Source organism: Aspergillus ibericus (assembly GCF_003184845.1).
Source record: "Aspergillus ibericus CBS 121593 unplaced genomic scaffold BO80scaffold_8, whole genome shotgun sequence".
Lineage (NCBI taxonomy): Eukaryota > Fungi > Ascomycota > Eurotiomycetes > Eurotiales > Aspergillaceae > Aspergillus > Aspergillus ibericus.
This window is the reverse complement of record NW_020292106.1, coordinates 298,777-322,806: the sequence shown is the minus strand read 5'-3', so window position 1 is coordinate 322,806 and position 24,030 is coordinate 298,777. Positions and strand designations below refer to the sequence as shown.

The following is a 24,030-nucleotide window of genomic DNA, read 5'->3' as shown; positions in this document are numbered from 1 at the left end:
GTTTAACCAAAGGAGGGATAGACTCGGGGGTAGTGCAGTCCTGCTGGAATGAGACCATGCGTTGGAGGCATTGGCGAAGGGCCTTTGTGACAAAATCAGATAAATGGTACATTCATCTCCGGCAGGTCGAAAAAGTATATATCCATAGCCACGGTTGGGAATGGTTGTCAATGTCTCTCCGACGCAGCGCCGCATCGCATCGCATCACGTGACCCTATATCGGCTGCTTTTCTTCCGCCGGGGAGCCCAAAAATCAACGAGACAGCTCCAGGCCAGCAGCCCTCCAACCACCCCGTCGCCGGCTCATCCTGACCGAATCCCTCCGTGTCCGACTTGAACAGACCTCCCTTTGACATAGTACCACCAAAAGTCAGGAGCTTGGACGCCCAACCGTCACAATGGTCAACCTATTCAAGCGGATGCGGAAGCTGAAAACCGTAAGTTGACCACCATTCCAATTGCCAATGACCTCAGAGACTAACCTGAATTTACCATTTCCAGAGGGTATGATCTCCTTCTCCAACTTCACCCGATCCATTTGCTACCCGATACAACTTAACCACGCGGACCCTCACGCACCGACCCTATCCCTCACATCTCGGAATCAAACCCACCACATCTATACACATACACACCTTGCTAACCTACCATCCCCAATCTCCAGCTCCTCAACATCCAAGTCGGAACCGGAGCCGCCACCTTCCCCAGCGCCACGTCCGCAACCAAGGAATTCCCTGCCATCACCCGCCTACACCTCACATACGCCCGCAAGATCTACGGCGGCCACCAAGGCGCCCGACATTTCTGGCGCAACTGCCTCCCCCGTCTCAAGTACTACAACCCCGCGGTGCCGATGACCGTACGACAGACCGATCAGCAGGACGGCCCGGCCGCATTGACGATCTACTTCTCCGAGCGGGCCAGCAACGCCGCAACATTGCTCGCGGGCAAGGTCACCGACCAGCACGCCCCGGAGCCGGCGGCCACGGAACAGTCCGTCGTTTTGGACGTCAAGAACCTCGATTACAAGGATATTTGGACGAAGGTGAAGAATATGACGGGTGCGCAGGAGATTCCTCCCTCCGCGGAGCAGCAGGCGGAGCTACAGAAGCTGGAACAAATGCGCCAACAGGCTGATAAGGATCGGATGCGTATAGCAGCTATTAGACAGGCGAAGGCGGATCAGGAGCGCATGCTGCAGGAAGCGAGAGGTGAGGTGGAGAAGTTGAAGCAGCTGTGAGGTTAGTTCGCTTTCGCTTCTGTTGGGTTGATACCACTCGGCGTGGTCTCTTGTAGCATAGCATTTTCTTTACTATTCCTGTTCGATTATGTAGTTTTGGGAATTCTCTTTCGTGTTTAATGGTGGCCTACTTGCATTGTCTGGTTGAGCACGCACCAGTTGTGGGTCTACATATAGTATAGTTACACTCGACAGTGTTGAAGATCGGGACGCTTCTAGAAGACTAAAAGTGGTATTCTCTATTTAACCTTCTGGATGTCTGTGTAGAAGATATAGATTGTTTCATGTTCGTTCATTAATGTTCAAAGGAAGGGTCAAAGACATTTTGTACAGTAAAGGTTAGTAAGTCATGTCCCGTGGTCATGACTTGCTTTCGCTTAATGACTCGAGTCCTTGCGAAAAGACGATTCCAGGTCCGGTATATGATAACAAGGCTAAACGGCAGAGACACTTTACGTTGCATTGTTCCTTTTCATCGATTCCCAAACAACCGACCAAACCCCGTAAAACGATGCAGAATTTCCCCATGTTCATGCATGGTCTGGCGTGTAGTTGGTTTCCCCTAACATACTCTGCCCCGCCGATACCGTTGGCGTCGGAGTCTGGGTATGATTGGATCCTTGCTGATTCGATGTAGACGGAGGCTGTACTCTTCCAGCAGCGGCTGCTTGCAGTCTCTGGTCTAGGGCCTTGAGGGCCAGGGCTCGTCTGCGTTCAGCCTCCTCCCGCTTCGCCATGGCTCTTCCGTTACGATGATTAGAAAGAAGGCTAGGAAGGCCTGCCTCGCCCCTTGCTAGAACTTGTTGGTTGCCCGAGGCAATGGCTTCTTCGGAGAAAGGCGTACAGATCCTGAGGGCGACCAGCAACGCGTATACTTGATCGGAAAGAAACGCAATTGGTGGTTGAAGAACATCCGGAAAGAGGCAAGCAAATGCGAAGGTCTCGCTTGCATCGCCCTTGATGCCTAGTCCGTCTGTCGATGTGCCCGTAAGATCTGGCTGGCGCTTGAAGAAACGGAGGTACGTCCAACTGGTCAACAGGCCGAGCCAAGAGAGGATCGCCGCAACATGTGTGCCAAAAACCACCCCGCTGATGGTGTTCAATAACAAGAAGAGAGCCGGGAAATGCTTAACCCGCATCTTGACCAAGCCCTTGAATATGGTTACCGTATGCTCAGGAACGAGCTGCTTGAAGGCGACAAGGAAGGAGGCCTGGATCGAGATACCGCCGCATATCTGGGTTACGCTTGGAGTCGGTGAGTCAGTAGGGAAAGCGCAAGATGTTGTGCATTCGTCATGAGAAAATAAAGCGTACCCGCCGCTGGAGTTGCTCTTGAAGGCGCTCCCTAGAATATAAAGCGGAATGATCACCACGTTCGGGATCACGGCGATGGCGAGGAGGAATTTAGCGAACTGCCGGGAACCCCATGCGCGCTCCAGGTATTTTCCGCCATAGAAAAGAGTGCCCGCGTTCAGAAGTACGGTAAATATGTTTTGCTCCACAAACGTAGCTGTAAGAAGAGTCCATGGATAGAAGAGAAATTGCGAGGGAACGAGCGTCAAATAGGGTACAATGGGAATGGTGGTCGGTGTTCCTGGGGTGGTGTCAAGTTGGCGCCAGCGGGCGATGTTGTACAGCAAGGAGAGAGTGAGAAGGCTGATGAGACAGATGCGGGTCGCTGGCGGGATGTTGACTCGAGGCGCCATCGTGGAAGAGGACGCTCTTGCGGCTGTTAGACCGCAGGCTGTTGATAGAGCCCAACGGGGGTTGGGAGAGAGAAGTGGGAAGGAAGTCAAATGGGATTCAGATGATCAGTCCGCCGCGGCGTTGGGGGGCGTTCCATTTTCGGGCAAGCTGCAAGGACCGGGTCGCGGCCCTCTGATTGGCCGCCGGCCATGGTATGGCAGGGCCGCCATTCATGCCTCTGCCGTGGAATTATTGAATGCAAAGCCATGCCTCCAGTCATCAGGAAGCATGGATGGCCAAGGAAAACAGCGTTGATCATCCGTATAAGAGTCGGAGCTGAAGCTGTAGTGGGGAGATGATCTGCTGACAGATGCCAGTCCCCTGAACAACGATATCTCAATACGACTATCATTGATTGAGAACAAATTTGACAAAAAAAAGTACCTCCCCACGCGATAAACTTCCGGGTACCCCAATAAGCTACGCATGTCTGACCCTAGTAGCCATTGTCGAGGTCTTCTAGAGTTTCTTCGAACGGCCATTACTCCGTAGGGGAGAAGAATAGCGATCAGACCGAGTGCAAGGGTCACGTGTGGCTCAGTTATCGGGGTGTGGCTCAGCCCAGGGTGATTTACACGGTGCTGGTGGTTACCCACCCGGCAGACGTTCCAAGTGGACCACCGAAGAAAAGTGAAGAAGTCCAGTTACCCAGCTAGATGGATAGAGTAAGCAAGCTTACCTAGGCTGCTCATCAGTTCACAACAGCTTCCTGCCGGCGGGGAATGGGGTCCAGGCTAAAATAAATGCATGCATGTCCGGATTACCACCAAGTACAGAGGATGTACCACTGATCGGCGGCCGAGCAGAAGAATGAACTGCCTCCAGACCCAGATCCGGTCGGGATCGTGAAGGGTCTATTAGCCGCCAGCGAGAGAATATTGGCAAGGTGCTGTAAGGCTGACCACCACACTATTGACAGGAGGTCCTTGAATGACGGAAATTCCCCGAAAGATTATCCATTTTGTGATGTCTGCGGAGAAACCAGCAGCTGTACGGAGTAGGCTGTAGGTACCACCGTGCTCATCGACCCCAAGAAAGACCAAAAATGCACCCGATGCCAAAATCCTTCGCCGAAAAGGGCCAAGAGCCAATGGGTTGAATCGAACAATGAAAAGGGCCGGCGGCGGACTAACCGCAAGAGGGCAAGCGGGGTGGGCGATCGGCTAGCCGTCAGCAAGAACCAGTTACGTGAGTCGGTGGGAACTTGAGTTAACTGACTGAACAGGGGCCCCCCCGAGTGGGTTGGAAGGCCAGCTGCACGCTAGCCGTGGCCTAGACGCCACAACGAGTCAAGGCCAAAATGCCCACTCCCGGTTGCGCCCAGCGTCTGAAACAGCGTCCCAGCGAGAGCCGCCTGGAGAAATTCCCAGCGTTTCCCTTAACCTGGTTGGGTGTGGTTGGTCGTACCCTTTGACTAACCTTGACGGCTGTGACGGACTGGAACTGACTGATGGTGGAAAACTGACCTTGACCCAACTAACGACGACTGACTAACTCTCTAACTACCTGCCTCGAGTCTCGACAGTCGATAGTCGACACCACCAAAGTACCTGGCCTGACCTGGTCTGGTCTGTTCGAACTACCTTAGCAGTTAGCACTAACGGGAGTTCCTCATACGCTTCCTGGGGTCATCGGCCTGTCTTGTCTCGTCTCCATCATTTCATCCGCTCCGATCTTAACTGCTTCCTCCCTTTCCCCTTCCTCCCCCCCGTCTGTTCGTCCCCATCCGCTTTCCCCTCCCGAAAGGCCTGGCGTGTTGCTTCTCCGATCTTTGCAGTTCGCTAGCGGGTCTGCTATCTTTAAGCCACACGTTGGTGTCGATTTCCTCCCGTCCCCGATATTATTCGTCCTTCACCTCCCTCTCTCTCTCTCTCTCTCTCTCTCCAAATTGTCTCGCTGCCAAAGTCGGTCTCTCGCTTCTCTTTCAACCCCCGGTCTGCAAAGGCGCATTTAGGATGGTCGATGGTCCCTGGTGCGCTCCTTGACTCTCTCACGCTTCCACCCGCCAGCCTGCGTCTTTAGTTGGGTTTTACACCTTTCTCCGCCCTTTCAAGTACCGTTGCTTCTCCCTTGTCACAGCCTTGGCTGCATCTCTGCCACCCGGACCCTCCCCTCTCGTCCAGAGTCCTCCTGTCTCTCATTCAGGTTCTGTTTGAGAGGGAATCCGCAAGAAGAGTTTTCAAGTAAACCTTCCCCGAGTCCGACCCGGTCTGTTCCCCGATCCATTGTACCTCGCAGGCCTTGCCTCCCAGTCGACCTTTACGGAGAAACCCTTCGTTTCTGGCATGCTAGCGGACCCTCCACCTTACTAGCTGTCATACATGTAACAATGGCACAACCCGATCTCACGTCGCATCACGTCAATTACCTAATATGGAGGTATGTATCCGACTCCCTTGCCAACCTCGTTCTGCAATAACACATGCCCCCATTATTCATCATAGTGGTTTACTGCCGGCTCGCATTCAGTGCTAATTTCGATTTAGGTACCTTCAGGAGTCAGGTACTTCCTTCCGCGCCAGGAGCTGGTGTTTACTTATTACTGAGGAAGGCAACTAAATCGTTCACAGGTCATGGTGAGGCTGCACTCACTCTCCAGCGCGCGTGGAATCATGACCCGCAGAGTTTGCCGTTTGCCCCGTACATAAAAACTCATGCTCTAGTGTCCCTGGTTCAAAAGGGTCTGCAATACTATGAACTAGAGCATTCGCTCGACAGGGTATGATATTATCTGCTATTTTTTTTTCTTCCTTCCAAATCTGTTGGGGAATCTCAATCGACAGTCCACCAGAGCTAATGGAATAAACAGGATGGAAATCCTACGTCGTTCACATCCTCTGATTATTTCTTCGGGCCAACGCCGCTGGAACCCGAAACACAAAAGGGTCAAAGTGGCCCCGGGGAGGTAGGCGTTGGCACAGACCAGGCGCCTGTCTCGCCTACAAGCAAAGTTCCGCGAGATGGCGGCGTGATCAACGGTCACTTGACAGCCGAGGCCGCCGCCGCCGCGGCAGCGGCACCCCAAGCTACCCCCAGTGTTAAGAAACCGCGCAAGAGCGGAGAACTCAACGGCGATGAAATGGCTATGGAAATTGATTCAAACGGAGTGTCGACTGAAAGCAAACCAGCAGCAGTGGATGAGTCGCCTCCGACAGCCGACATGGTGGTGGATGGTGACGGTGATGTGAGCATGGACATCCGACCGGATTTGCAGGACCAGGAACCAGCCCCAGCCCCAGCCCCGGTGGCGCCGACCTTCACGTTAACCACCGGCCACAGCGTTGGCGTCCAGATCACCCCCGCCAAGGCCGCCGACCTTGGACCCGACACCGCCATCCTCGATGTGGCTAGTGAGGATCACGTGACTCGCGCCCTCTGGCGCCCCAAGGACCCTACCGTCGTGGTCGCAGCCGGCGATAGCTTCTGCAGCTTGTGGAGGCTGTCGTCGACCTCAGTTCCGGTGCAGGAGAAACTCGTGGAGAACAAGGGGGATAGCGCCTGTGTTTCGGCAGTTGCTTGGGACCCTTTGGGCCAGAAGCTGGCCGTCGCAACCTACAACGACATGCGAGGCTCCATCACCATGTACGATGTTTCGGGAAATGCCGTTGATCTACTTCCCGAGGTCCCTCGGATGATAACTGGTCTGCATTGGGCGGAGAGCGGATCCCATCTGATTGTGGTCGCTTCGGACAGCAGAATCTCCGAGCTGGCTCTCTGGGACGACTCCCTACGACCGGACGAATTTCCCTCCCCTCAAGTTGTCGACGGATCGGTCTTTGACCTTTGCTGGCTGGGCCCCCGTCAGGCTTTCGCTTGCGGTAATGGGACGGTCTATCAGTGTGAGGTCGATTCAAGCATCCATATCTCCAAGACATTCTCGTCGAGCGACCCTGACCGGCCCTGGACATTCATTCGCTGTGCTAATTCCGGAACTTCTTCCGTGGCAGTGACTGCATCCTCTGCCAATGCTACTATATGGGTTCCTACCCATGACATGCATCTTGACGGCGCGCATGAGGGCGATATCACGGCAATCGAGCTCAAGCCCAACATGGAACAGCAGGCAGGACAGATTGCACAACCTCTTGTTTTGGCCTCTTCGTCCACCGATGACACAGTCAAATTATGGCAGCTCGATCTGGAGTCCAAACAGTTCAATTGCATTCATCGTTTGTTTCTTGGTCCGTCGTCACCGGCTCTTGCCAGCACCTTTTCCCCCGATGGATATGCCCTTGCCGCTGCCAGTAAGGAGGGCTTGTTCATCTGGAATGCACAGCGCGGTGGCACTGCGCTAGCCACATGGAAGGCGCCAGGCCCCGTGGAGAAAAAAGGGGAAGAGGAGCCTAGTCTCATTGTGAATGGGCACAATGGCACTGCGGAGTCGGTGCCGGATCGCAGCCTAGCATGGGATACTGATGGCAAAAAACTCGCTTTCGGTTTTGGCAACCAGGTATGTCATTTTCGCCTTCTGAGCAAGACACTGTACTGACCGCACTTGGTTAGTTGGCCATCGTAAACCTGCAACGCTGATCTGACGAGGATATACGAGCCGGCTGCGTTACGATTCCTTGCTTTCCGATAGTACATTAAGAAAATGGTACATAGCCATTCGATACACATTTGGCGTTATTCTTCTTCGATGAAGACAGGCCGGTCGCATTACTAGCCAGGTGCTGCAACCAAGCGTCGGCAGTTCTGCTAGCGCTTGTCTCTCCGCTCCCGGTTCTCGGCAGGCCCCGACGTGCCATGTGGTGGGAGCGCAACCAGACACCCTTGCCTCAGAAACTCATCAATATATTTCCACATCATTATCTCTAGTTCTCCACCCCCCCAATGACTTTGGATTAGACCATACTAAACGGCGCAGCTTGGGTCTTCAGGGAAACGCGGTGGCGGTTGCCAAATTCACGTGGTTACGGTGGCTACATTGTTTTCTTCTCTTTTCTTTCTTGCACTGTACCATTTCTTTATGGACCGATTGATCAGTGATTGCCCATGGCGCTTTTTTTTCGACAGCGGAAACTTTCAGCAGCCCTTCAGCACGTTGCACCAAGGGCCATGCTTTCACACTTGGGCTATTCAATCCACAAATGCAGCAGTCCAACCTCCTCCTTGTCAATCAAGGCTACAAGCCTGCTGTGCAGGGTCGTTATATGTATCCCGTCTGTGCCTGTGTCTGTTGCCTTTCTTCCCTCCTCAAACTGCGATTCCTCTCTCGGATGCGAAAGACTTCCTCGACGTCTTTCCACCCTCGCATCCACCCAGTGATGCCTTCGAAAAGTGCTTCGCCGTCACCATCGACATCTTCTACCTTGCGTTTGGTCCATCTTCTTTGACCATTTCGCCGTGAGGCTGCGCCTTGTTTCCTAGCGGCAATAAGCAGGCGCTGTTTGTGCCATTCATCCACCCAGCTTTCGAGCCCTCGTATCGTGCCTTGGATCGCTTCACGCTCGGCAGAGTCTTCAAGGATATCCATGTTCCTGCAAGCAAAAGATGCATTAGTGACCATGGCAACAACAAAAACAACATCATCTACCCGCCAGGCTGAGTGCTCACAGTTCACGAATCTCTTCTTCCAATCCCGTGATCCTTTGTGTCAGTGCTTGACGCTCCTGCTTGAGGAGGTCATATATCTCCGACGCCTCCTTCCGACGCTGGTCGAATTCCACCTTGAGCGCGGCAACCTCGCCCAGAATATCCCTGAGTTGGGGGTGCGACATCTCCCCCACCGAGATAAGGGAATCGGCTGTTTCCTGGGAGTCGGTGGTGGAAATGGAAGCGGCCGAGTTGGCCGGTCGGGAATGAGTCTGGGGACGGCATCGGGCGACCTCTTGCGTCAACCCAGGGCGGGGGTCCAGCAATGATTCCAGCGTGTCGAGACAGTGATGGAGAGTCACTGAGTCAGATTTGGAGGTGGGATTAAATTGCGATGCCAAATGTGCTAGTCGTGTGAGTCGTGCCGGTAACGGGGCGGCGACATTCTCGGTGTCGAGGATATGGGAGGCGTAGTCGGGGTCCGTGAGGGCCATGTCCCAGATCTGGCCCGCCACCGAGGACGGGGGGGAAAGCTCATCGTAATGGGAGGGAGGGGGATGTTCCATGGTTGGCTAGAGTTGGACCTTGTATAATCTAATCCTTCGATTGTCCTCTGTCCATCAAAAGAGTGTCAGTAAATACAAGGGTGCGTGAATAAGTACTAGCCAGGACGGCAGTCGGGCTGCTGCAAGGCTGCGCGGACTGCAGGAATGTACGTGTCTTGAGCTGTCAGAGTGGGAGGTGGGATGGGTGACCTTCTTGTTTCATAGGCCCTGGAGCAGAACAACTCACTTTAGCGTTGCCAGCAGTGATTTGGCTTGACTGTTGTGTACGGGCTGCCTACCGAGCGAGCGGGATTCCCACAGCAACCGGCGTGACTTGGGGGGGGGGGGGTGCAGAAGGCAGCAGGCAGATCCCAGCTGCAGGCCACGTGCTCTGGGCAGTTAACCGACCCTCCTTTGTCGGGACGACCGTGTGCTCTGTGGCCTCCTCCAGAAAAGACGGTCAAGTGTGACTCGCATGGTTGACGATGGCATCGACTGATGCTTCCTGATTCGATCGAGAATCCCATTATGCTCGGCACGCTAGCCCGCTTTGGGGTCCTTATCCAGAGGCCCTCGACGGCCGTCGGAAAAGGACTACATTGGCCTCGAGAAACCTTCTACAATCCTGTCTGTTTGCTGACGTCTCTCCGACAACCAATGAGTCGAGCTCTCGCGGGGCCGTTGTTTGATTAAGCCAAGTTACTCCGTCCAGAGTCTGCACCGCAAATACTCCGAGCCTCCGGCTTCCCGAACTTAGACTCTTTTTATTCTCAAGCCGCCCCGTCTCCCCTCGCCTCTCCCCTCCCCTCCCCTCCCCGCACAAGTCCAATCCCACCGCCATCAGAATCGCAAAGATGGCGCCTCCTGTAAGTGCTCCTTCGCCTTGGTCTACCGGCAGCTCCTGTCCTGATATCACAAGTCAACGGAACTCCAATTGCCACTGGTCTGATGCGAAAACTGATCATGCCCATGTGACTCACGCAGATCACCATCGTGCCGTCTCTCGAGACCGCCAGCGAAGTCGTCGCTCAGACAAAGGGCTCGGCATTCCCTCCAAACCTCCTGCCGTTGACTACGTCAATCCCGGCCGACCTTTTGACCCCCACACTGGCATATCTCAAAATCGCGGAGAAGTGAGTCACGGCTTGGAAAATGGCCCCCAGACGGATGCAATGCGCTGACATGGTCGTTCGTCCAGATCGAAATTATCATTCCTCTACGAGAGTGCCGCGACGACCGAGACCATCGGAAGATACAGTTTCGTCGGTGCCGGTATGCAACTATTCTCCGTGATGCTATTGTACGGCGGAGTGGGGCCATGGCTGACTATTTCTTTGTCCCTGTCCAGATCCCCGGAAAATCATCAAGACTGGCCCCGGCCATGGCCCTGAATGCGATCCTCTGCCGCTTTTGGAGCAGGAACTCTCCGGATTCCGTGTTGCGACGGTGCCCGGCTTGACCCTCCCCCCTCTTACTGGCGGTGCCATTGGATACGTGGGATATGATTGTGTGCGGTATTTCGAGCCCAAGACCGCTCGGCCGGTCAAGGATATTCTGAAGATTCCCGAGTCCCTGTTTATGCTGTTCGACACCATTGTCGCCTTCGATCACTTCTTCCAGGTCGTGAAGGTCATCACATACATCCCCATCCCCGACAGCAATTCGGAGCTGGAGGCTGTATACCGCCAAGGACAAGAGGTGCTTCAGAAGACCATCGATACTCTCCTTCGCCCTGACTACCCCCTTCCGCCTCAAGGCCCGATCATCCAAAATCAGGAGTACACGTCGAACATCGGACGGGAGGGATACGAACGGCATGTGACGAGACTCAAGGAGCATATCTCCAAGGGTGATATTTTCCAGACCGTGCCGTCGCAGCGGCTGTCCCGCCCGACCTCTCTCCACCCCTTCAACCTCTTCCGCCACCTGCGCACGGTCAACCCGTCCCCGTACCTGTTCTACATCGACTGCGAAGACTTCCAGCTGGTGGGTGCCAGTCCGGAGCTGCTGGTCAAGGAGGATAAGGGACGGATCATCACGCACCCGATTGCGGGCACGGTGAAGCGGGGCAAGACGCCCGAGGAAGACGCGGCGTTGGCCAACGAACTGACCAGCAGTCTGAAGGACCGCGCGGAGCACGTCATGCTGGTGGACCTGGCGCGCAACGACGTGAACCGGGTGTGCGACCCGACGACGACGCAGGTGGACCGTCTGATGGTGGTGGAGAAGTTCTCGCACGTGCAGCACCTGGTGTCGCAGGTGTCGGGTATCCTCCGGCCGGAGAAGACGCGGTTCGATGCGTTCCGGTCGATCTTCCCGGCGGGCACGGTGTCGGGCGCGCCCAAGGTGCGGGCGATGCAGCTGATTGCGGAGCTGGAGGGTGAGAAGCGCGGCGTGTACGCGGGGGCGGTGGGCTACTTCGGGTACAACATTGCCAGCGCGGATGGAAAGACGGAGGTGCCGGGGGCGATGGACACGTGCATTGCGCTGCGGACGATGATGGTCAAGGACGGGGTGGCTTACCTCCAGGCGGGCGGTGGCATCGTGTTTGACTCGGACCCGTACGATGAGTACGTGGAGACGCTGAACAAGCTGGGAGCGAACATTGCGTGCATCAAGGGAGCCGAGGCGAAGTATCTGAGCCTTGAAGAGGAGCAAAGTCGGGCGTGAGGGTTCTAGATTCTTTCTTTGTTTATGTTCTACGGATATGGTGATTGAATGAGACATGCACTTCCAGCGAGCCGGAGGTTAAAGTTTTAGATTTGGATTTCAATGTCCAGTGGCTTTCAGCAAGTCCCGTGCAGAAAAAGGGAAGCGAGCAGCCACAGCGCGCCAATCCTGCTGCCTGGAACCGAACCCTCGTAAACGGGCCGTCACACCCGGGCTGGAAGGATGGATGGATGAACTTGGAAAGACAGCCAGGCTATCTAGGCCTGGACAGGATCCCTTGCTTGGAGGAAAATTCGGGACATGAACAGGCAGGCAGGCAGCAAGGGCGGCCAGGAACGTGCTGGAGCTGCAGTGCCCCGTCCGATGACGTCGGGGGGGATACTATGTAGGGCATCCTGCACCGCCACACGGCCGGCCCAGCAGCAGCAAAGCCAAGCCGAAGGCCACGACGTGGAGTGGGTAAACTAGATATAGATAACGGTGGAAGAGAGGGGTCTGCGAGGGGGTCGCACAGATAGGACTATAGACTAGAAACCCGGAGGCTACCTAGTAGGGAGAGGGTGCAATGGTGTCATGTTGCGGGATTGATGGAAAGAAGCGTCGGATGTCGGCGAACCAAGCAGCTGGCTTGGGCAGCGGCATGACACCATCGTTGCTGGGTCCCTCTCCTGATAATGCTATTTATTACACTCCCTATTTACCTTGCCCCGGATTCCTGCCCGAGTGCTGAGACTGCTCCTCGTGTCTGCAAAACCCCGATCTTCATCCGGCATCTCCCAGGGACCGAATTGGAAGCGAAACGGCCGTGGTTTAGATAAACTTTGTCTGAGGCCGGCGTCGTAATCCCCTTCCGGTGCCACCACAAACCCGTCATCTCCAAACTTCTCTGACCCTCTCCATCAATTCTGCTCTCACCCCCTCCTCCTCCCTCTTCCGTGTCGATACTATTCTATTTTTTTTTTTTTTTTTTTTTTTGATCCATTCGTCGCGCATTCCCCTTCTCACCTCGTCTTCTATCCGATCGGTGCCCGTCACCGCCACAGCAGCTGCCTCAGCCTGGGCCGGCTTACATACGCCGCCGCCGCCGCCGCCGCCAGCCAGCCTGCCTGCCTGCCAGCCTGCCAGGCCTCCCTCACTACTCAACTCACTACTCACTAGTCCCCGAACTACCACCCACCACCACCACTTCCACCACTTCCACTACCAACTTCCACTACCAACCACCATTACCGCGCGATAAGGAGAGACGGGCTGGTTCTGCTTCCATCGCACCCACCACCGACACCCACCGCCCCCCTAATCATCCCCCGTGTCGCTCATCCACCCCCCAACTACCCCTCCAAGGGATCGAGCCCACAGGGTCCGCTGCCCCGTCCGCGTCTATTGCGAGCCCTCCGTACTAGTTACAATCATCCTCCCCCTATCACTCTCTCGTCACAATGTCCAAGGTCGTGCGCAGTGTCAAGAATGTCACCAAGGGTTACTCCTCGGTTCAGGTCAAGGTTCGAAATGGTACGTCCCTCACTTGCTCTGTTTCTGGCTGTCCGCATCCGCATCCTGCTACGGTGGCTGGTCGGTCGGGACGGCCTTCTTGGCCGTGGTCGGGTATGACATAGATCCATGCTAACATGTCGATTTCTGCGGTATAGCCACCAGCAATGATCCCTGGGGCCCGACTGGGACCGAAATGGCAGAGATTGCTGCCTTGACGTTCAGCAGGTAGGCTTGTTCCCCCATTGGCTCAATGGTCGTCCCCGGAAACTGACCCCGGTGCAATCACACAGTCCGACCGACTTCTACGAGATCATGGATATGCTGGATAAGCGGTTGAACGACAAGGGCAAGAATTGGCGCCACGTCCTCAAGTCATTAAAGGTCCTTGATTACTGCCTGCACGAAGGTTCCGAGCTGGTCGTCACTTGGGCCCGAAAGAACGTCTACATCATCAAGACCTTACGCGAATTTCAATACGTCGATGAGGAGAGCAGAGATGTCGGACAGAATGGTAGGCTTCTCTCCTGAGGCCGTTCGGTTTCTTTGTTCGTGCTTGGCTAACGGGTCCCTTTGCAGTTCGGGTTGCCGCCAAAGAACTCACCTCCCTGATTTTGGACGAAGATAGATTGCGCAGCGAGCGCTCCGACCGCAAGTTGTGGAAGTCGCGTGTAAGCGGTCTCGATGACCAAGGTTACGGACAGGAACCGCCGCGCCGTGAGCGACGAGAACGTCGCCGTCCGGCCAATGACGACGAAGATGCAGAGTATCGGTTGGCGATTGAGGCGAGCAAGTACGAAGCCGAGGAGGAACGCAAGCGTCGGGCCAAGGAAGCCTCAGGTGCCGAGGATGACGAGGATCTGGCCCGGGCGATCAAGCTCAGTAAGGAAGAGGAGGAGTTACGCAAGCGGGAGTTGGAGGAAAGCAACGCGCAGTCGCTCTTCGATGACGCCCCTACGCAGGTCGCTCAGGCACAGCCCACCGGCTACAACCAGGGATACCAGCAGCAGAGCGCCGTTGACTGGTTCGGCAATCCCATCAACCCCCAACAGCCTCTGACAACCGGTTACCTGAACAACCAATACGCGCAGCCCACCGGGTTCCAGGGACAGATGGCGGGCATGCCTAATGGATACACCAACGGTTTCCAGGGACAGGCCTCCGCATTTGATCCGAACCCCTATGGCCAGCCACAGAACAACTTCCTGCAGCCGCAAGCCACGCTCCAACCGCAACCCACAGCCTTCAACACGAACAATCCTTGGGGTGCCACCGATGTCTTCTCGCAGCAGCAGCAGCAGCAGCAACAGCCGCAACATCAGCAGCAGCCTCAACAGCAACACCAGGAGAACTTCTTGTCCGCCGGCACCAACAACCCATGGGCGGCTAACACCCCAGCGGACGCTCTGAAGCCCATGCCCACCGGGTCGAACAACCCATTTGCGGCGCGCACGCAGTTCCAGCCCCAGCCCAAGCCCGCCGTGACCGGACCGCCGTCTTTGAACGCGCTGTCAGAAGAGCGAGCCACCACCCAGTTCAACCCCATCGCCAACTACCAGGCTCCGCAGTCGCTCGCACCGCCCCAGCAGAGCTTCGCACCCCCGAAGAGCGCGTCCCCTCACATGCAAGATCCGCACCGCGCTCATCTCAATGCACTGCTAGCCTCGGGCGAGGGGCAGGACACGTTCGGAAACGTCGGAGACCTGCGTATCCCGTCCCAGCATACCGCTCCTGGTACGTTCGTCAACTCTGCCGGTCAGGGCTTGGATCGGTTACGGGCGACACGGACCGGCAACAACCCCTTCTACGGCCAGCAGCCGCAACAGCAGTTTGTCCCGCAACAGACGGGCTTTGCGCAGCCGGCCAATAACCCCTGGGGAGGACAGCAGACGTACCATCAGCCTCAGCAGGGCGGCAGTTTGATAGACCTGTAGGGGAGGCGACGTGGGGTGTGATGGTTATAGATATCTCGCCTGTTCGAGGCTCGGGTTTATGTTTCTATCTTTTCATTTCTTTCTAGTTGCAGTTGTAGGAGTCGAATCCGGATACCAATTTCTGTTTTTGACGCCGACCTTCGCTGTTCGCTTTTCGCTTTTCGTTCTTTGCTCCTGAACGATTTGCCTGTCTTATCGCAGGGTTCTTCACCTTTTACGAAATGACACCTTCGCTCGACAATCTCTTTTCCTTATCGTGACATTCTCACCGGCCAATGCCTACCACCCCTTTTCTTTGTTCCCTGTCTGCCTGCATGCTCGTCAACCCATCAATTCCCGGATTTATATACCCTTTTTCTCTTCCTTTTTTTTTTTTTTTCTTCCTGCACACTACACTACAACTCTACTCCAGTTGATATTTTATTCTATTCTATTCTATTCTATTCTATTCTATTCTATTCTATTGATTCGATTCTAGTAGATAGTTCAGCCTAGTCTAGTCTGGTGTGGTCTTTCCTAGATAAATATGACTTGTTTCTTATTTTCCCTTCCTTTTTCTCTTCTTTTCATATACGTAGTTCCTTCCTTTGCTGACATCTTGTCCTTTGCTAATATCTCTTTCCTTGAACTTGTTAGTTATCTAATTCTATGTATTCTATCTCTATTATTATTATTATTATTATTATTATTATTATTATTATTAGCTCTATATCGTATCTAGGACTTATCCATGCTGTGCATTAGGAGTGATGTACCTCCCTCCCTCCTATTATTCATTTGTTGGGGTTTAGTTTGAATGAGGATGAGGAGGGAAACGGGGCAGGAAAGGGAAGATGTGATGTCATGGCTGTACGTAGGTAGGTAACTAGGTAACTAGGTAACTAGGTAACTAGGTAACTAGGTAAGCAGAGGTTGTTTCTTCCTTTCTTTGTTTGTTCCTTGGTCTAGGTATCTAGGCAATGTAATGAATGGGGTCAAGTAGGATGGATGGATGGATGGATGGATGGATGGGTGGTGTTAGGTTACATTTTGTCGGTTACTTTCGTATCTCACCTTACCTTGCCTTCTATCCATGGGCTTACCTTTTCATTTCCATTTCCGGATGGGGATTTTCAGGTACGGAAGAGGAAAGAGCAGGGTACGGGAGAAGAGGGGATAAGGGAGGAGGAATTACAGTGTATCACATGATGAGAATATGTTGGACTGCTTGTTTTGGTTTTGGTTGCGTTGATGCGTTGATGCGTTGAATTGAAATCGGATGGAACTAGACTTCATCCCACACAACGTACACCTACAGCGATACCCACATCAAAGTAATGCATCATCCCAAACAATAACATACCATGCACCGTCCGGCCAGAATCCAAGAAAAACACCAACATACCAATCCGTCTGGCCTACCAATCCGGGCATGCATCCTACCAATTCCATCCTGTCACCCCCGGTACGCCATCCCAAAAAAGTCCCAACACCAACGTAGAGATTGTTATAAGGACTGCAAACAGCCAGAGGGAGGGGGGGAAAAGAACTACCCACCTCGCTCTCCGAACTGTCGAGCCCATTCTTCGTATTCCTGTAACCCTTCCTTGCTCACGCTAGGTCGGATGGATAGGAGACTCGCTTCGAAGTCCTGGAAGCGGATCGGGCGGATCTGGTCCATCGGGGTATGAAGGAGCGCTTCCCCAAGGTTCCGGAGAGGGCCCATGGCAGCGTCCTTGGCGAGAGCAGTCATGTCAGAACCGGAGAAGCCTGGTTATAATTGGTTAGTCTTGATCTGTGTGAGACAAGCGGGTGATGTGGGAAAGCGCTCACCCTCAGTAACCTGGACGAGGACTTCAATATCTTCGCTGGACAGTTCGTGCACTTGGTGACTGAGTAACTTCTGGAGCTGCTGTTCGCGGACCTCATGCTCCGGAAGAGGGATATATTGTCGACGGACGAAGCGGCGACGAGCGGCTTCGTCAATGTCCCAGGGCATGTTGGTGGCTGCGAGGACGAGCACGCGGCTGGCATCGCCGATTTTCTTATCCTTTTGCTCGCGGCCGGCTGCTGCGCGCTGCAGGTCTGACCATTGAATAAGGAACTCCGTTTTCGACCGGCGAGATGCTTCGTTCTCAGTTCCCGAAGATCGAGCGGAGAGCAGCGAGTCGATCTCATCGACGAAGATAATGGATGGGGCGAGAGCCTTGGCCAGTCCGAAGAGAGCACGCACAAGCTTCTCGCTTTCACCATGCCATTTGGATGTCAGTGTGGACGCAGAGACGGAGAAGAAGGTCGATCTGGATTCCGTAGCGACGGCGCGCGCCAGCATAGTCTTCCCTGTTCCTGGAGGTCCAAAGAGGAGCATGCCGCGCGCGGGTTCACGTAGACCAGAGAAAAGATCAGGTCGGAGAAAGGGGTAGACAACGGCTTCTTTGAGGGCTTTCTTGGCGTTATCGAGACCGGCGATGTCGTCCCAATGGACTTCGTCTCCGCGGACAACGATATCATTGAGAATCTGTCGAGCGGCAGTCACATCGACTCCTTTGGGAAGCTTGTTCAGGATATCCATATACGCGTCATCCTCCTCGTCATCTACCTCATCTTCGTCGTCGGGTTCGGTAGACTTGGGGCCTAATGACTCCGGATCACTCGATGGGGGCGTTACAGTTCGTTTAAGCTGCGGGGTTGATCGAACAGGACTGCCCGCCGAGAGTGTCATCCGATCCAAGCCTGGAACCAAGGCATCGTCTGCTGACGATGCTGGAGTGACCCGCGGTCGCGACGTCGATTTGGTCGGTGACTTGCCAGACACCTCCGGGGTCCCTGGAGATAGCCCTGGAGGGGCTGTTGTTGGATTGGACGCCCTCAATGCTACTGGCTTGGGTTTGACAGATGGTTTTGGTGGCGGCTGTGGGCGAACGGCGTCTCTCAAGCGGGCCCCCACGGAGGCAGACTGGGAACGAGCGGACGATTGCTGCGAATCTTCGGCAGTTGGGGTGCGATGTGTGGATGCTGTCGGCGTTGTTGAAGGAGTACTCGATGCGGATTTCTTCGCAGGCGGCCGCCGGGCAGTCTGGTCCGGCGCGCGAAGCTTCCGTCCGGTGCGACGGCTATCAGAATCGTCGACTGGATGCGACACTTTCCGCGGAGGACGTCCGTCTCCGGAATGGGATCGAAGGGGCCCCGGCTCTCGTCGAAAGCTGGGATCATTGGAGGCGGTATACCGGGAGGATGCGAGGGCGGCATCACTGGCGGTTTTGTCGGGCAATGACGAAGCCGGGTAGATACTACCCCAAGCCAGACCTGCGGCCTGAGATGCTGCGGCCGGCCGCAGCTCGCGCCGACGGGAGCTGTCTTTCTTCTTTCCCAATTTCTTGAAATCACTGGTACGCAGGGTGAAGGGCATGATCTTCCGCCGGTCGGGACTGGGGGTGCGGGAGTCGGTCTTGCTCGAGGAATGCGACTGCGTGCGCCGTGCGGGGATGGGAACGGCCGGGGATGACGCAGCAGCACTGGCGGTATCGTTCCTGATCGACTCGGAGCTGACGGCGGTGGATGGGGCCGGGCGACCGGGGATGGTGGGGGGTTTGGAGAGATCGGTATATCCGACCGCGGGGACGGTCCCGTCGCCAATCCAGCCGGGGGTGGTGCGAGGAGGAGGGGATCGTCCCGAGGAGTCCTTTCTGCTGTCGCGGAGGGCCTGGAGGAGATCGACCCGCTCGCGGCATTGAAGTTCGAGCTGGCGGATCGAGTCCTGTAGGGCGCGCTCGGTCTCGTTCTTGGGGGTATACTTGGAGGGGACTCGATAAGCGTTATGATAGTAGATCGTTTCCAGAGCGGAGCGCCAAGATCTCAAGGCCTCCTCTTCATTTTGCTGTAAGCCGATCGGAGAGGCATTAGTTTTCGATAGAAGAGGGGAGGGAGGAGACACAGAGGGGAAGAGAAGGAAGGTAGCATTGCGTAAGGACGGACCTGGCCCTCAAAGTAGACGGCGGTGGAGCACATCAAGTAGCAGTCATCGTAGGTCTTCTGCAGCGACGACGCCGGCTTCATCATGCACCCGGCGCTGGGTTGGCGGAATGTGCAGGGCCCGCCCGCAAGAGGACGAGGGAGCGGAGGGGAAAGAGATGGGGGAAAAAAAAAAATAGAAAACGAGGGGACAAGATCAATTGGACAATGGGAGGATGGGAGAGAGGGAGCGCGGGCAAGCCGGGATAATGGAGCGAAGAGAAGAGGAAGTTGAAGTGGTGGTGGTGTATGTCGTACAGGCAAGTCAGAGTCGCAGCAGCCGGAGGCGGTTTTTCCCCCCCAGTTTTCTCCGTGACGTCGTTGGTTACCAGCCCTGGGCTGCACAGGGCCACTCGCCCCACGAGCTTTGAATGGCACCTCTCAAGACATTGGAATCTCAACCTGGGCCCTCGTCCGAGACATGATTCAGACTCGGGGCCTTGAATGTGTATGGTCATACCGTTCCTCTATAGAGTACATACAGATCCGCAACCAACCCGACACATGCGCAAGATTGTATCCGAACATTAGACATCCAAACAGTAGGGAAATGCAAATCGATGATCAACCATAATAAAAAAAAGAAAGAAGAAAGAAAAAAAGGAAACTCGTCCAGATGTTCCCTGCATGCCAACGCCAGTAGTACGCGATTGAAGCACGAATGAAACATACCCCGAGGCCTCAACAGCCCCGGGCCAAACAGGCAAAAGCGTTCACCAACATCCCGGGTGGCCTGAATTCATCGTCCACAGCCCAGCCAACAGCACCCCGTCCAAAACAGATAAATACACGTCAGAATGATAAGGTTCCCAATTTGGTGTCGGAGAATGACCCCTCGGCCGATCTCTCGTGCGTGATCGCCTCGGTGTTGCGTATATTAAACCCGAGGGTCTCGGCCATTGGGCGCATCCCCGAGAGAAGTCAAGCCGGAGGAAGAGAGAAACAGGAGGGAGAGAGAAGAGATAGGAAGAGTAACAGGAGGAGAGAAGGCGAGAGATCGGAGACATGATGGCTGACCAGGAAGCCAACCCGCCCGTGGCTCGGTTGCCTTCAGCCTGCATCGTGATCTGGTCCGTCCTCCGCACGTGATACAAGCAAGGTGAAGGAGTTGACTTCTCGTTGAAAATTATCTTTTTCGTTTTTTATCGCTTTTGGTCGTGATTCCTTCCTATTCTTATGACTGGAGTTTTTGGGAAATGGGCTTTTTTTTGATCCGCAGACAAGTCTGACCGGGACCAGAGACAAAAAGGGTCGCTGAGCTGGAGTGAGTCGGATTCATGCGATCGGGTCGTTAGCAGAGGCCGGCTGCGCTTAGTTGTCCACCTGGCCCTTGAAGTAGGCCTTGGCCATCTCGTAGGAGGTCCTGTATGATCGCGTCAGCGAACGATCCCAAAGCGCAAGGATCGGAGGTAATCGTAGGGTCCAACCAAGGGAGCGGAAGACTTACCAGCAAATGGCGGTGCTAGGCATCGTGGAAATAATGCGGGGGCGAGCGCCACGCAGGAATCCCTTCCAGCCGAACTGTCGCTTGATAATGGCCGCAGCGTTGAACAGGCCTTTGGCCGACCGGATCTCCTCGTTCTGGGCCAGACCGCGGGTCTGCAAAAGAGTCTTCACAACGTCGAGCGGGGTGGTGAGACCGGCCGCAAAGGCACCCGCCAAACCTCCCGCAATGCAGTGGGTGAACGGGTCGTAATCCTGCGACGGGTTCATGACCTTGGAAATAGACTCGTAGGCGACGAATTGAGTAGCGGTGAAGGGAACAGTCATGCACAGGGTGGTGGGATAGGAGACGTAGAACGCCTGGAGACCTTCCGTCCGGTAGACGGTTTTGGCGCATTGAACGATGCTCTTATGTACCGAGCCATGGACTTGCATCCGTTGCTTAATGACTGCTCCTGTCAGCGAATTCTCCAGACGCACAATACTCGGTGGAAGCGCGAGTGTCGCGGGGACTCACCATCGAAGGGGTTCATCAAAGCGTCGCTAGCAATGGTCGCGGACGCACCGCTCAGCGCTTGGCACGGTCAGCAATTGCGTTTCGATTTCTCCCAACTCCAGAAAATCAAGGCTCACCTGCTGCCACGGGGTGATGACCATCGTCCACGTTTCCACCGGCCATTTCCTTGACGAATTCATATGTACCAAAGTAGACGGCGTGGGCCGGACCTGGCAGGAAAGGATACAAGTCAGCCTCCGCCGCGATGGAACTAACCGCGCCCACGAAATGGTTGGCACTCACCAGCACCCACGATAACACTCGAAACGCCCTTCCACAATGTCCGCCAGCCCTCAATCCGGTAGATAGTGGAGACCGCATTGGTCAAGCCTGTGTAGAGCCCGCCGGTCGAGGGATGCAGGATTTGCATGCGTGTCTGTACGATACCCCACCATTAGCCAGAGCCATTCGCAACCCGCACACCACTCGCGAAGCCGGTGCAGGAATGGAGCCAGCCATCTCCAACCCGACCATCGGAGACCTGAAGCAACGTACCTTCAACAAATCGACCGGGTACATGACAGAGTGTTCCTAGCCACCAGCCATCAGCACAACCAGACCCTAGCACCAATTCGCCACGTTCATTCCACATACTGCGATTCCTGCGAAGGCGCCAGCCAGCATATTCCGGCCAAGGCCGTAATTCGAGGGAAGGGCTTCATAGCTATTTACCAGCCAGTGTTAGTTGCGCTCATTGTACAGGGGGTGGACTTGTGAATGTCGCTCCGAAATTGACTCGGACGGCGCAATCCGACCCTCGAAGCTGTCCGGTGTAGAGACGGCCCCGTAGAGATCCTTGCGCGAGCTAGCGAACTGCAACAAACAGAAATAGGAAACACCGCGACATACTCATATTCCTGCCCGGGAATCTGCTCGGGGGTCGCCATGGAGCTTTACTGGCTTACAGCACAGCTGTAGTCGATATAGATAAAGGGGGTTTTAAGAGCCGGATCGAGGACAACTCGGGGGTCGGTCGAGCTGGAGGTCGAGAGAGCCGACGCAGAAAAACGGACTTGCGGAGCGGAGAGGAAGACGGACTCCGAGAGGAAGAATATCGGCGGAAGGGGAGACAGCAGACGGAGGACAGTGAAGGAGCAGGAAGGGAGGAGTAGAGAGGACGTGAGCAGAGTCAACCCGAAGAAAAACGGGGAGAAGGATCAATGCCGCGGAAGGAAGAGAGAGAGGAGAGGACTGGCAAGAGGCAGACGAATGATCCTCGATACTAATAATTCTGGACAGCCGGGAATTTCTTTGCTGCTGAAGGTGAACTAAAGGAGCAGTCCGGTTCAATACGGTTCCGTTTGGTCACGGCCCCTGCCAGCGGGGCCGGATGCCCGCTTGAAGAGTGGTATCGTCGGCGTATCAAGACGAACGGCCCGGCGGGAGAGCCAGGGAATTTGCATACGGCAGAGCCAGCGGCCTCCGGGCGCAGCTGCAGCCCAGCTTCAGCCAGAGTTCGTCCGGCTCATAGATTGATAGATTGATATGATTGCTGGATCGCTGGCAAGCCGGACCCAACCCTCCAGTTCTCCTCCTCCTGCTGCTGCTGCTGCTGCCTTCTTTCCTGATTCCGGGTGACTTCTAGCCCGGCCTTGTCATTTCCTTTAGCTTTCCCCTCACCTTATCTGAATAACTATCTACTCCATATTATCCTTTTCCTTCCCCAGTGATTGATAGGTACATCCTTCTTCCTCGGCACCACCAATAGTTAATTAACCTAGCCTAAAACTAACCATTTCTCCCACCGCGGCGCTGAATCAGCTTCCCCGACCTAGACTGCCCTAGCCTTTCCTTCTTAGTAACGACTAAGTACTCCCAAATACCATGTCCAGGAGGCACAAAACCCTCCATCCGATGACGGAGATACCCCCATGAGTAATGAATACTCACCCCCCGTTCCCACCCACATCCTAGGCAAATAATAACCCCGAAAAATTGATAAGGAAAAATAAGAAAAAAAAAAATGAAAAATCAATCTACTAGTCTGAATCAGTCAACCCCACCCAATCACCAGCATTATTCTCCCCTTCTAAAAATTTTCTCTGTCCGCTCTGGTGGTGCCTTTCGCCCACCAGTCAACCGCCGAATCACGGAGGAATCGGTCGCCGCGGAGGAGCCGCGGACGTGCAGATTGATGATCCTGGATCCTTCTGCCCTGCCGTCCGTCTTATCTGATGAGTACTAGATAGTCCCGTATCGAGATACTATGTACTTACTACGGAGCACTACCGCTGCCTGGTTTTGCGTGTCCCTCGGCGTTAAGTGCCATTCTTCTACTAGCTGGTTTTGGGACCGGGACAGCCAGCCCAGTCCAACCGTACCCTACTAGTAGTCCCTAAGGTCTGGCAGACACCGCTGGCTGGCTGGATGATGGGATCTGGCACTAGTGGATCACTGGTCGTTGCTACGTGGGACTCATCGCGCGGATCGTCTCGGTAATTTGTACAGAGGCAAATAAGGCACTCGGCAAGATCAGCTTCACATATATATAGGCAACCATCCCCAGTAGCCAGCGATTTCCAATCTCCCGGTTGGCATACTGGATGCACCCCTCGGTTCTTACAGGCGCCCCCATCCATCCTATACGTGTTCAATCCAAATGCAGCCAACCCCCACCCCGGGGTGGAGAGAGAAAAGAGGGAAAAGATCCATGTCAACTCACATACTCCCGCATCGTATCTGCTAAGATGGAAAAATATAACGAGTACAGCACACGAAATCGCCCAGAAGTAGTTGATACATACAATTAAAGACCATCCAGGAAACATCGCGGACGCCGGAGAGTGAGAGTTAGATGAAAACCATATGCGCTGTCGTCATGCACGTCGTGAAGCTCGTCCACTGGCCGGGGGACGGGTGCGGCCCTCACAGGAGAGATGT

At 54.9% G+C, this 24,030-nt stretch overlaps 9 protein-coding genes across 9 annotated transcripts; 4 read left to right on the top strand and 5 right to left on the bottom strand.

Annotated features, from left to right (window-relative positions):
• Positions 1–116: 116 nt before the first annotated feature.
• On the top strand, positions 117–1,470 carry BO80DRAFT_422707 (mitochondrial 54S ribosomal protein mL61). The gene is made up of 2 exons (XM_025718881.1): positions 117–442; positions 664–1,470. The coding sequence occupies exons 1-2, from the start codon at positions 399–401 to the stop codon at positions 1,238–1,240; spliced, it is 621 nt and encodes a 206-aa protein (XP_025578107.1). The 5' UTR covers positions 117–398; the 3' UTR covers positions 1,241–1,470.
• Positions 1,471–1,515: 45 nt separating this feature from the next.
• BO80DRAFT_422705 (rhomboid family protein) lies at positions 1,516–3,037 on the bottom strand. Its single transcript, XM_025718880.1, has 2 exons — positions 2,555–3,037; positions 1,516–2,485 (listed from the first exon to the last, which is right to left on the bottom strand). The coding sequence occupies exons 1-2, from the start codon at positions 2,944–2,946 to the stop codon at positions 1,771–1,773; spliced, it is 1,107 nt and encodes a 368-aa protein (XP_025578106.1). The 5' UTR covers positions 2,947–3,037; the 3' UTR covers positions 1,516–1,770.
• Positions 3,038–5,315: 2,278 nt separating this feature from the next.
• On the top strand, positions 5,316–7,516 carry BO80DRAFT_349385 (WD40 repeat domain-containing protein; the record flags this gene model as incomplete). Its single annotated transcript, XM_025715501.1, has 4 exons — positions 5,316–5,369; positions 5,538–5,705; positions 5,796–7,436; positions 7,490–7,516. 4 exons carry the CDS (start codon positions 5,316–5,318, stop codon positions 7,514–7,516), a joined length of 1,890 nt encoding a protein of 629 aa, XP_025578105.1.
• A 186-nt stretch (positions 7,517–7,702) lies between these two features.
• Positions 7,703–9,376, bottom strand: BO80DRAFT_422702 (uncharacterized protein). The gene is made up of 2 exons (XM_025718879.1): positions 8,543–9,376; positions 7,703–8,466 (listed from the first exon to the last, which is right to left on the bottom strand). Exons 1-2 carry the CDS (start codon positions 9,085–9,087, stop codon positions 8,136–8,138), a joined length of 876 nt encoding a protein of 291 aa, XP_025578104.1. The 5' UTR covers positions 9,088–9,376; the 3' UTR covers positions 7,703–8,135.
• Positions 9,377–9,525: 149 nt separating this feature from the next.
• trpE (anthranilate synthase TRP2) lies at positions 9,526–12,223 on the top strand. The gene is made up of 4 exons (XM_025716638.1): positions 9,526–9,932; positions 10,051–10,199; positions 10,265–10,338; positions 10,415–12,223. The coding sequence occupies exons 1-4, from the start codon at positions 9,921–9,923 to the stop codon at positions 11,734–11,736; spliced, it is 1,557 nt and encodes a 518-aa protein (XP_025578103.1). The 5' UTR covers positions 9,526–9,920; the 3' UTR covers positions 11,737–12,223.
• Positions 12,224–12,688: 465 nt separating this feature from the next.
• Positions 12,689–15,638, top strand: BO80DRAFT_500087 (epsin). Its single transcript, XM_025724216.1, has 4 exons — positions 12,689–13,248; positions 13,386–13,455; positions 13,521–13,741; positions 13,807–15,638. Exons 1-4 carry the CDS (start codon positions 13,176–13,178, stop codon positions 15,159–15,161), a joined length of 1,719 nt encoding a protein of 572 aa, XP_025578102.1. The 5' UTR covers positions 12,689–13,175; the 3' UTR covers positions 15,162–15,638.
• A 720-nt stretch (positions 15,639–16,358) lies between these two features.
• On the bottom strand, positions 16,359–19,388 carry BO80DRAFT_375888 (putative AAA family ATPase). Its single transcript, XM_025716637.1, has 3 exons — positions 19,116–19,388; positions 16,974–19,017; positions 16,359–16,910 (listed from the first exon to the last, which is right to left on the bottom strand). The coding sequence occupies exons 1-3, from the start codon at positions 19,197–19,199 to the stop codon at positions 16,690–16,692; spliced, it is 2,349 nt and encodes a 782-aa protein (XP_025578101.1). The 5' UTR covers positions 19,200–19,388; the 3' UTR covers positions 16,359–16,689.
• Positions 19,389–20,337: 949 nt separating this feature from the next.
• mrsA (putative mitochondrial carrier protein) lies at positions 20,338–22,204 on the bottom strand. The gene is made up of 8 exons (XM_025714824.1): positions 22,000–22,204; positions 21,745–21,814; positions 21,646–21,681; positions 21,394–21,526; positions 21,228–21,320; positions 21,112–21,168; positions 20,599–21,043; positions 20,338–20,514 (listed from the first exon to the last, which is right to left on the bottom strand). Exons 1-8 carry the CDS (start codon positions 22,035–22,037, stop codon positions 20,463–20,465), a joined length of 924 nt encoding a protein of 307 aa, XP_025578100.1. The 5' UTR covers positions 22,038–22,204; the 3' UTR covers positions 20,338–20,462.
• A 1,164-nt stretch (positions 22,205–23,368) lies between these two features.
• BO80DRAFT_270056 (uncharacterized protein) lies at positions 23,369–24,006 on the bottom strand. The gene has a single exon (XM_025714823.1). The coding sequence runs from the start codon at positions 23,916–23,918 to the stop codon at positions 23,427–23,429; it is 492 nt and encodes a 163-aa protein (XP_025578099.1). The 5' UTR covers positions 23,919–24,006; the 3' UTR covers positions 23,369–23,426.
• Between the last annotated feature and the right edge of the window lie 24 nt (positions 24,007–24,030).

Excerpts from the sequence above, each read along its gene's own strand:
- BO80DRAFT_422707 (XM_025718881.1), top strand. The coding sequence starts at position 399 with ATGGTCAACCTATTCAAGCGGATGCGGAAGCTGAAAACCGTAAG. Across the intron at positions 443-663 it reads CGGAAGCTGAAAACCGTAAG|GCTCCTCAACATCCAAGTCG; the intron begins TTGACCACCATT and ends CCCCAATCTCCA.
- BO80DRAFT_422705 (XM_025718880.1), bottom strand. The coding sequence starts at position 2,946 with ATGGCGCCTCGAGTCAACATCCCGCCAGCGACCCGCATCTGTCTCATC. Across the intron at positions 2,486-2,554 it reads AAGAGCAACTCCAGCGGCGG|CGTAACCCAGATATGCGGCG; the intron begins GTACGCTTTATT and ends ACCGACTCCAAG.
- BO80DRAFT_422702 (XM_025718879.1), bottom strand. The coding sequence starts at position 9,087 with ATGGAACATCCCCCTCCCTCCCATTACGATGAGCTTTCCCCCCCGTCC. Across the intron at positions 8,467-8,542 it reads GAAGAAGAGATTCGTGAACT|GAACATGGATATCCTTGAAG; the intron begins GTGAGCACTCAG and ends TTTTGCTTGCAG.
- trpE (XM_025716638.1), top strand. Across the intron at positions 10,200-10,264 it reads TATCTCAAAATCGCGGAGAA|ATCGAAATTATCATTCCTCT; the intron begins GTGAGTCACGGC and ends TCGTTCGTCCAG. Across the intron at positions 10,339-10,414 it reads ATACAGTTTCGTCGGTGCCG|ATCCCCGGAAAATCATCAAG; the intron begins GTATGCAACTAT and ends GTCCCTGTCCAG.
- BO80DRAFT_500087 (XM_025724216.1), top strand. The coding sequence starts at position 13,176 with ATGTCCAAGGTCGTGCGCAGTGTCAAGAATGTCACCAAGGGTTACTCC. Across the intron at positions 13,249-13,385 it reads TCAGGTCAAGGTTCGAAATG|CCACCAGCAATGATCCCTGG; the intron begins GTACGTCCCTCA and ends TCTGCGGTATAG. Across the intron at positions 13,742-13,806 it reads CAGAGATGTCGGACAGAATG|TTCGGGTTGCCGCCAAAGAA; the intron begins GTAGGCTTCTCT and ends GTCCCTTTGCAG.
- BO80DRAFT_375888 (XM_025716637.1), bottom strand. The coding sequence starts at position 19,199 with ATGATGAAGCCGGCGTCGTCGCTGCAGAAGACCTACGATGACTGCTAC. Across the intron at positions 19,018-19,115 it reads CCGTCTACTTTGAGGGCCAG|CAAAATGAAGAGGAGGCCTT; the intron begins GTCCGTCCTTAC and ends ATCGGCTTACAG. Across the intron at positions 16,911-16,973 it reads CCTCGTCCAGGTTACTGAGG|GCTTCTCCGGTTCTGACATG; the intron begins GTGAGCGCTTTC and ends AATTATAACCAG.
- mrsA (XM_025714824.1), bottom strand. The coding sequence starts at position 22,037 with ATGGCGACCCCCGAGCAGATTCCCGGGCAGGAATATGA. Across the intron at positions 21,169-21,227 it reads TCATCACCCCGTGGCAGCAG|CGCTGAGCGGTGCGTCCGCG; the intron begins GTGAGCCTTGAT and ends GACCGTGCCAAG. Across the intron at positions 20,515-20,598 it reads CCTAGCACCGCCATTTGCTG|GACCTCCTACGAGATGGCCA; the intron begins GTAAGTCTTCCG and ends GCGATCATACAG.
- BO80DRAFT_270056 (XM_025714823.1), bottom strand. The coding sequence starts at position 23,918 with ATGTTTCCTGGATGGTCTTTAATTGTATGTATCAACTACTTCTGGGCG.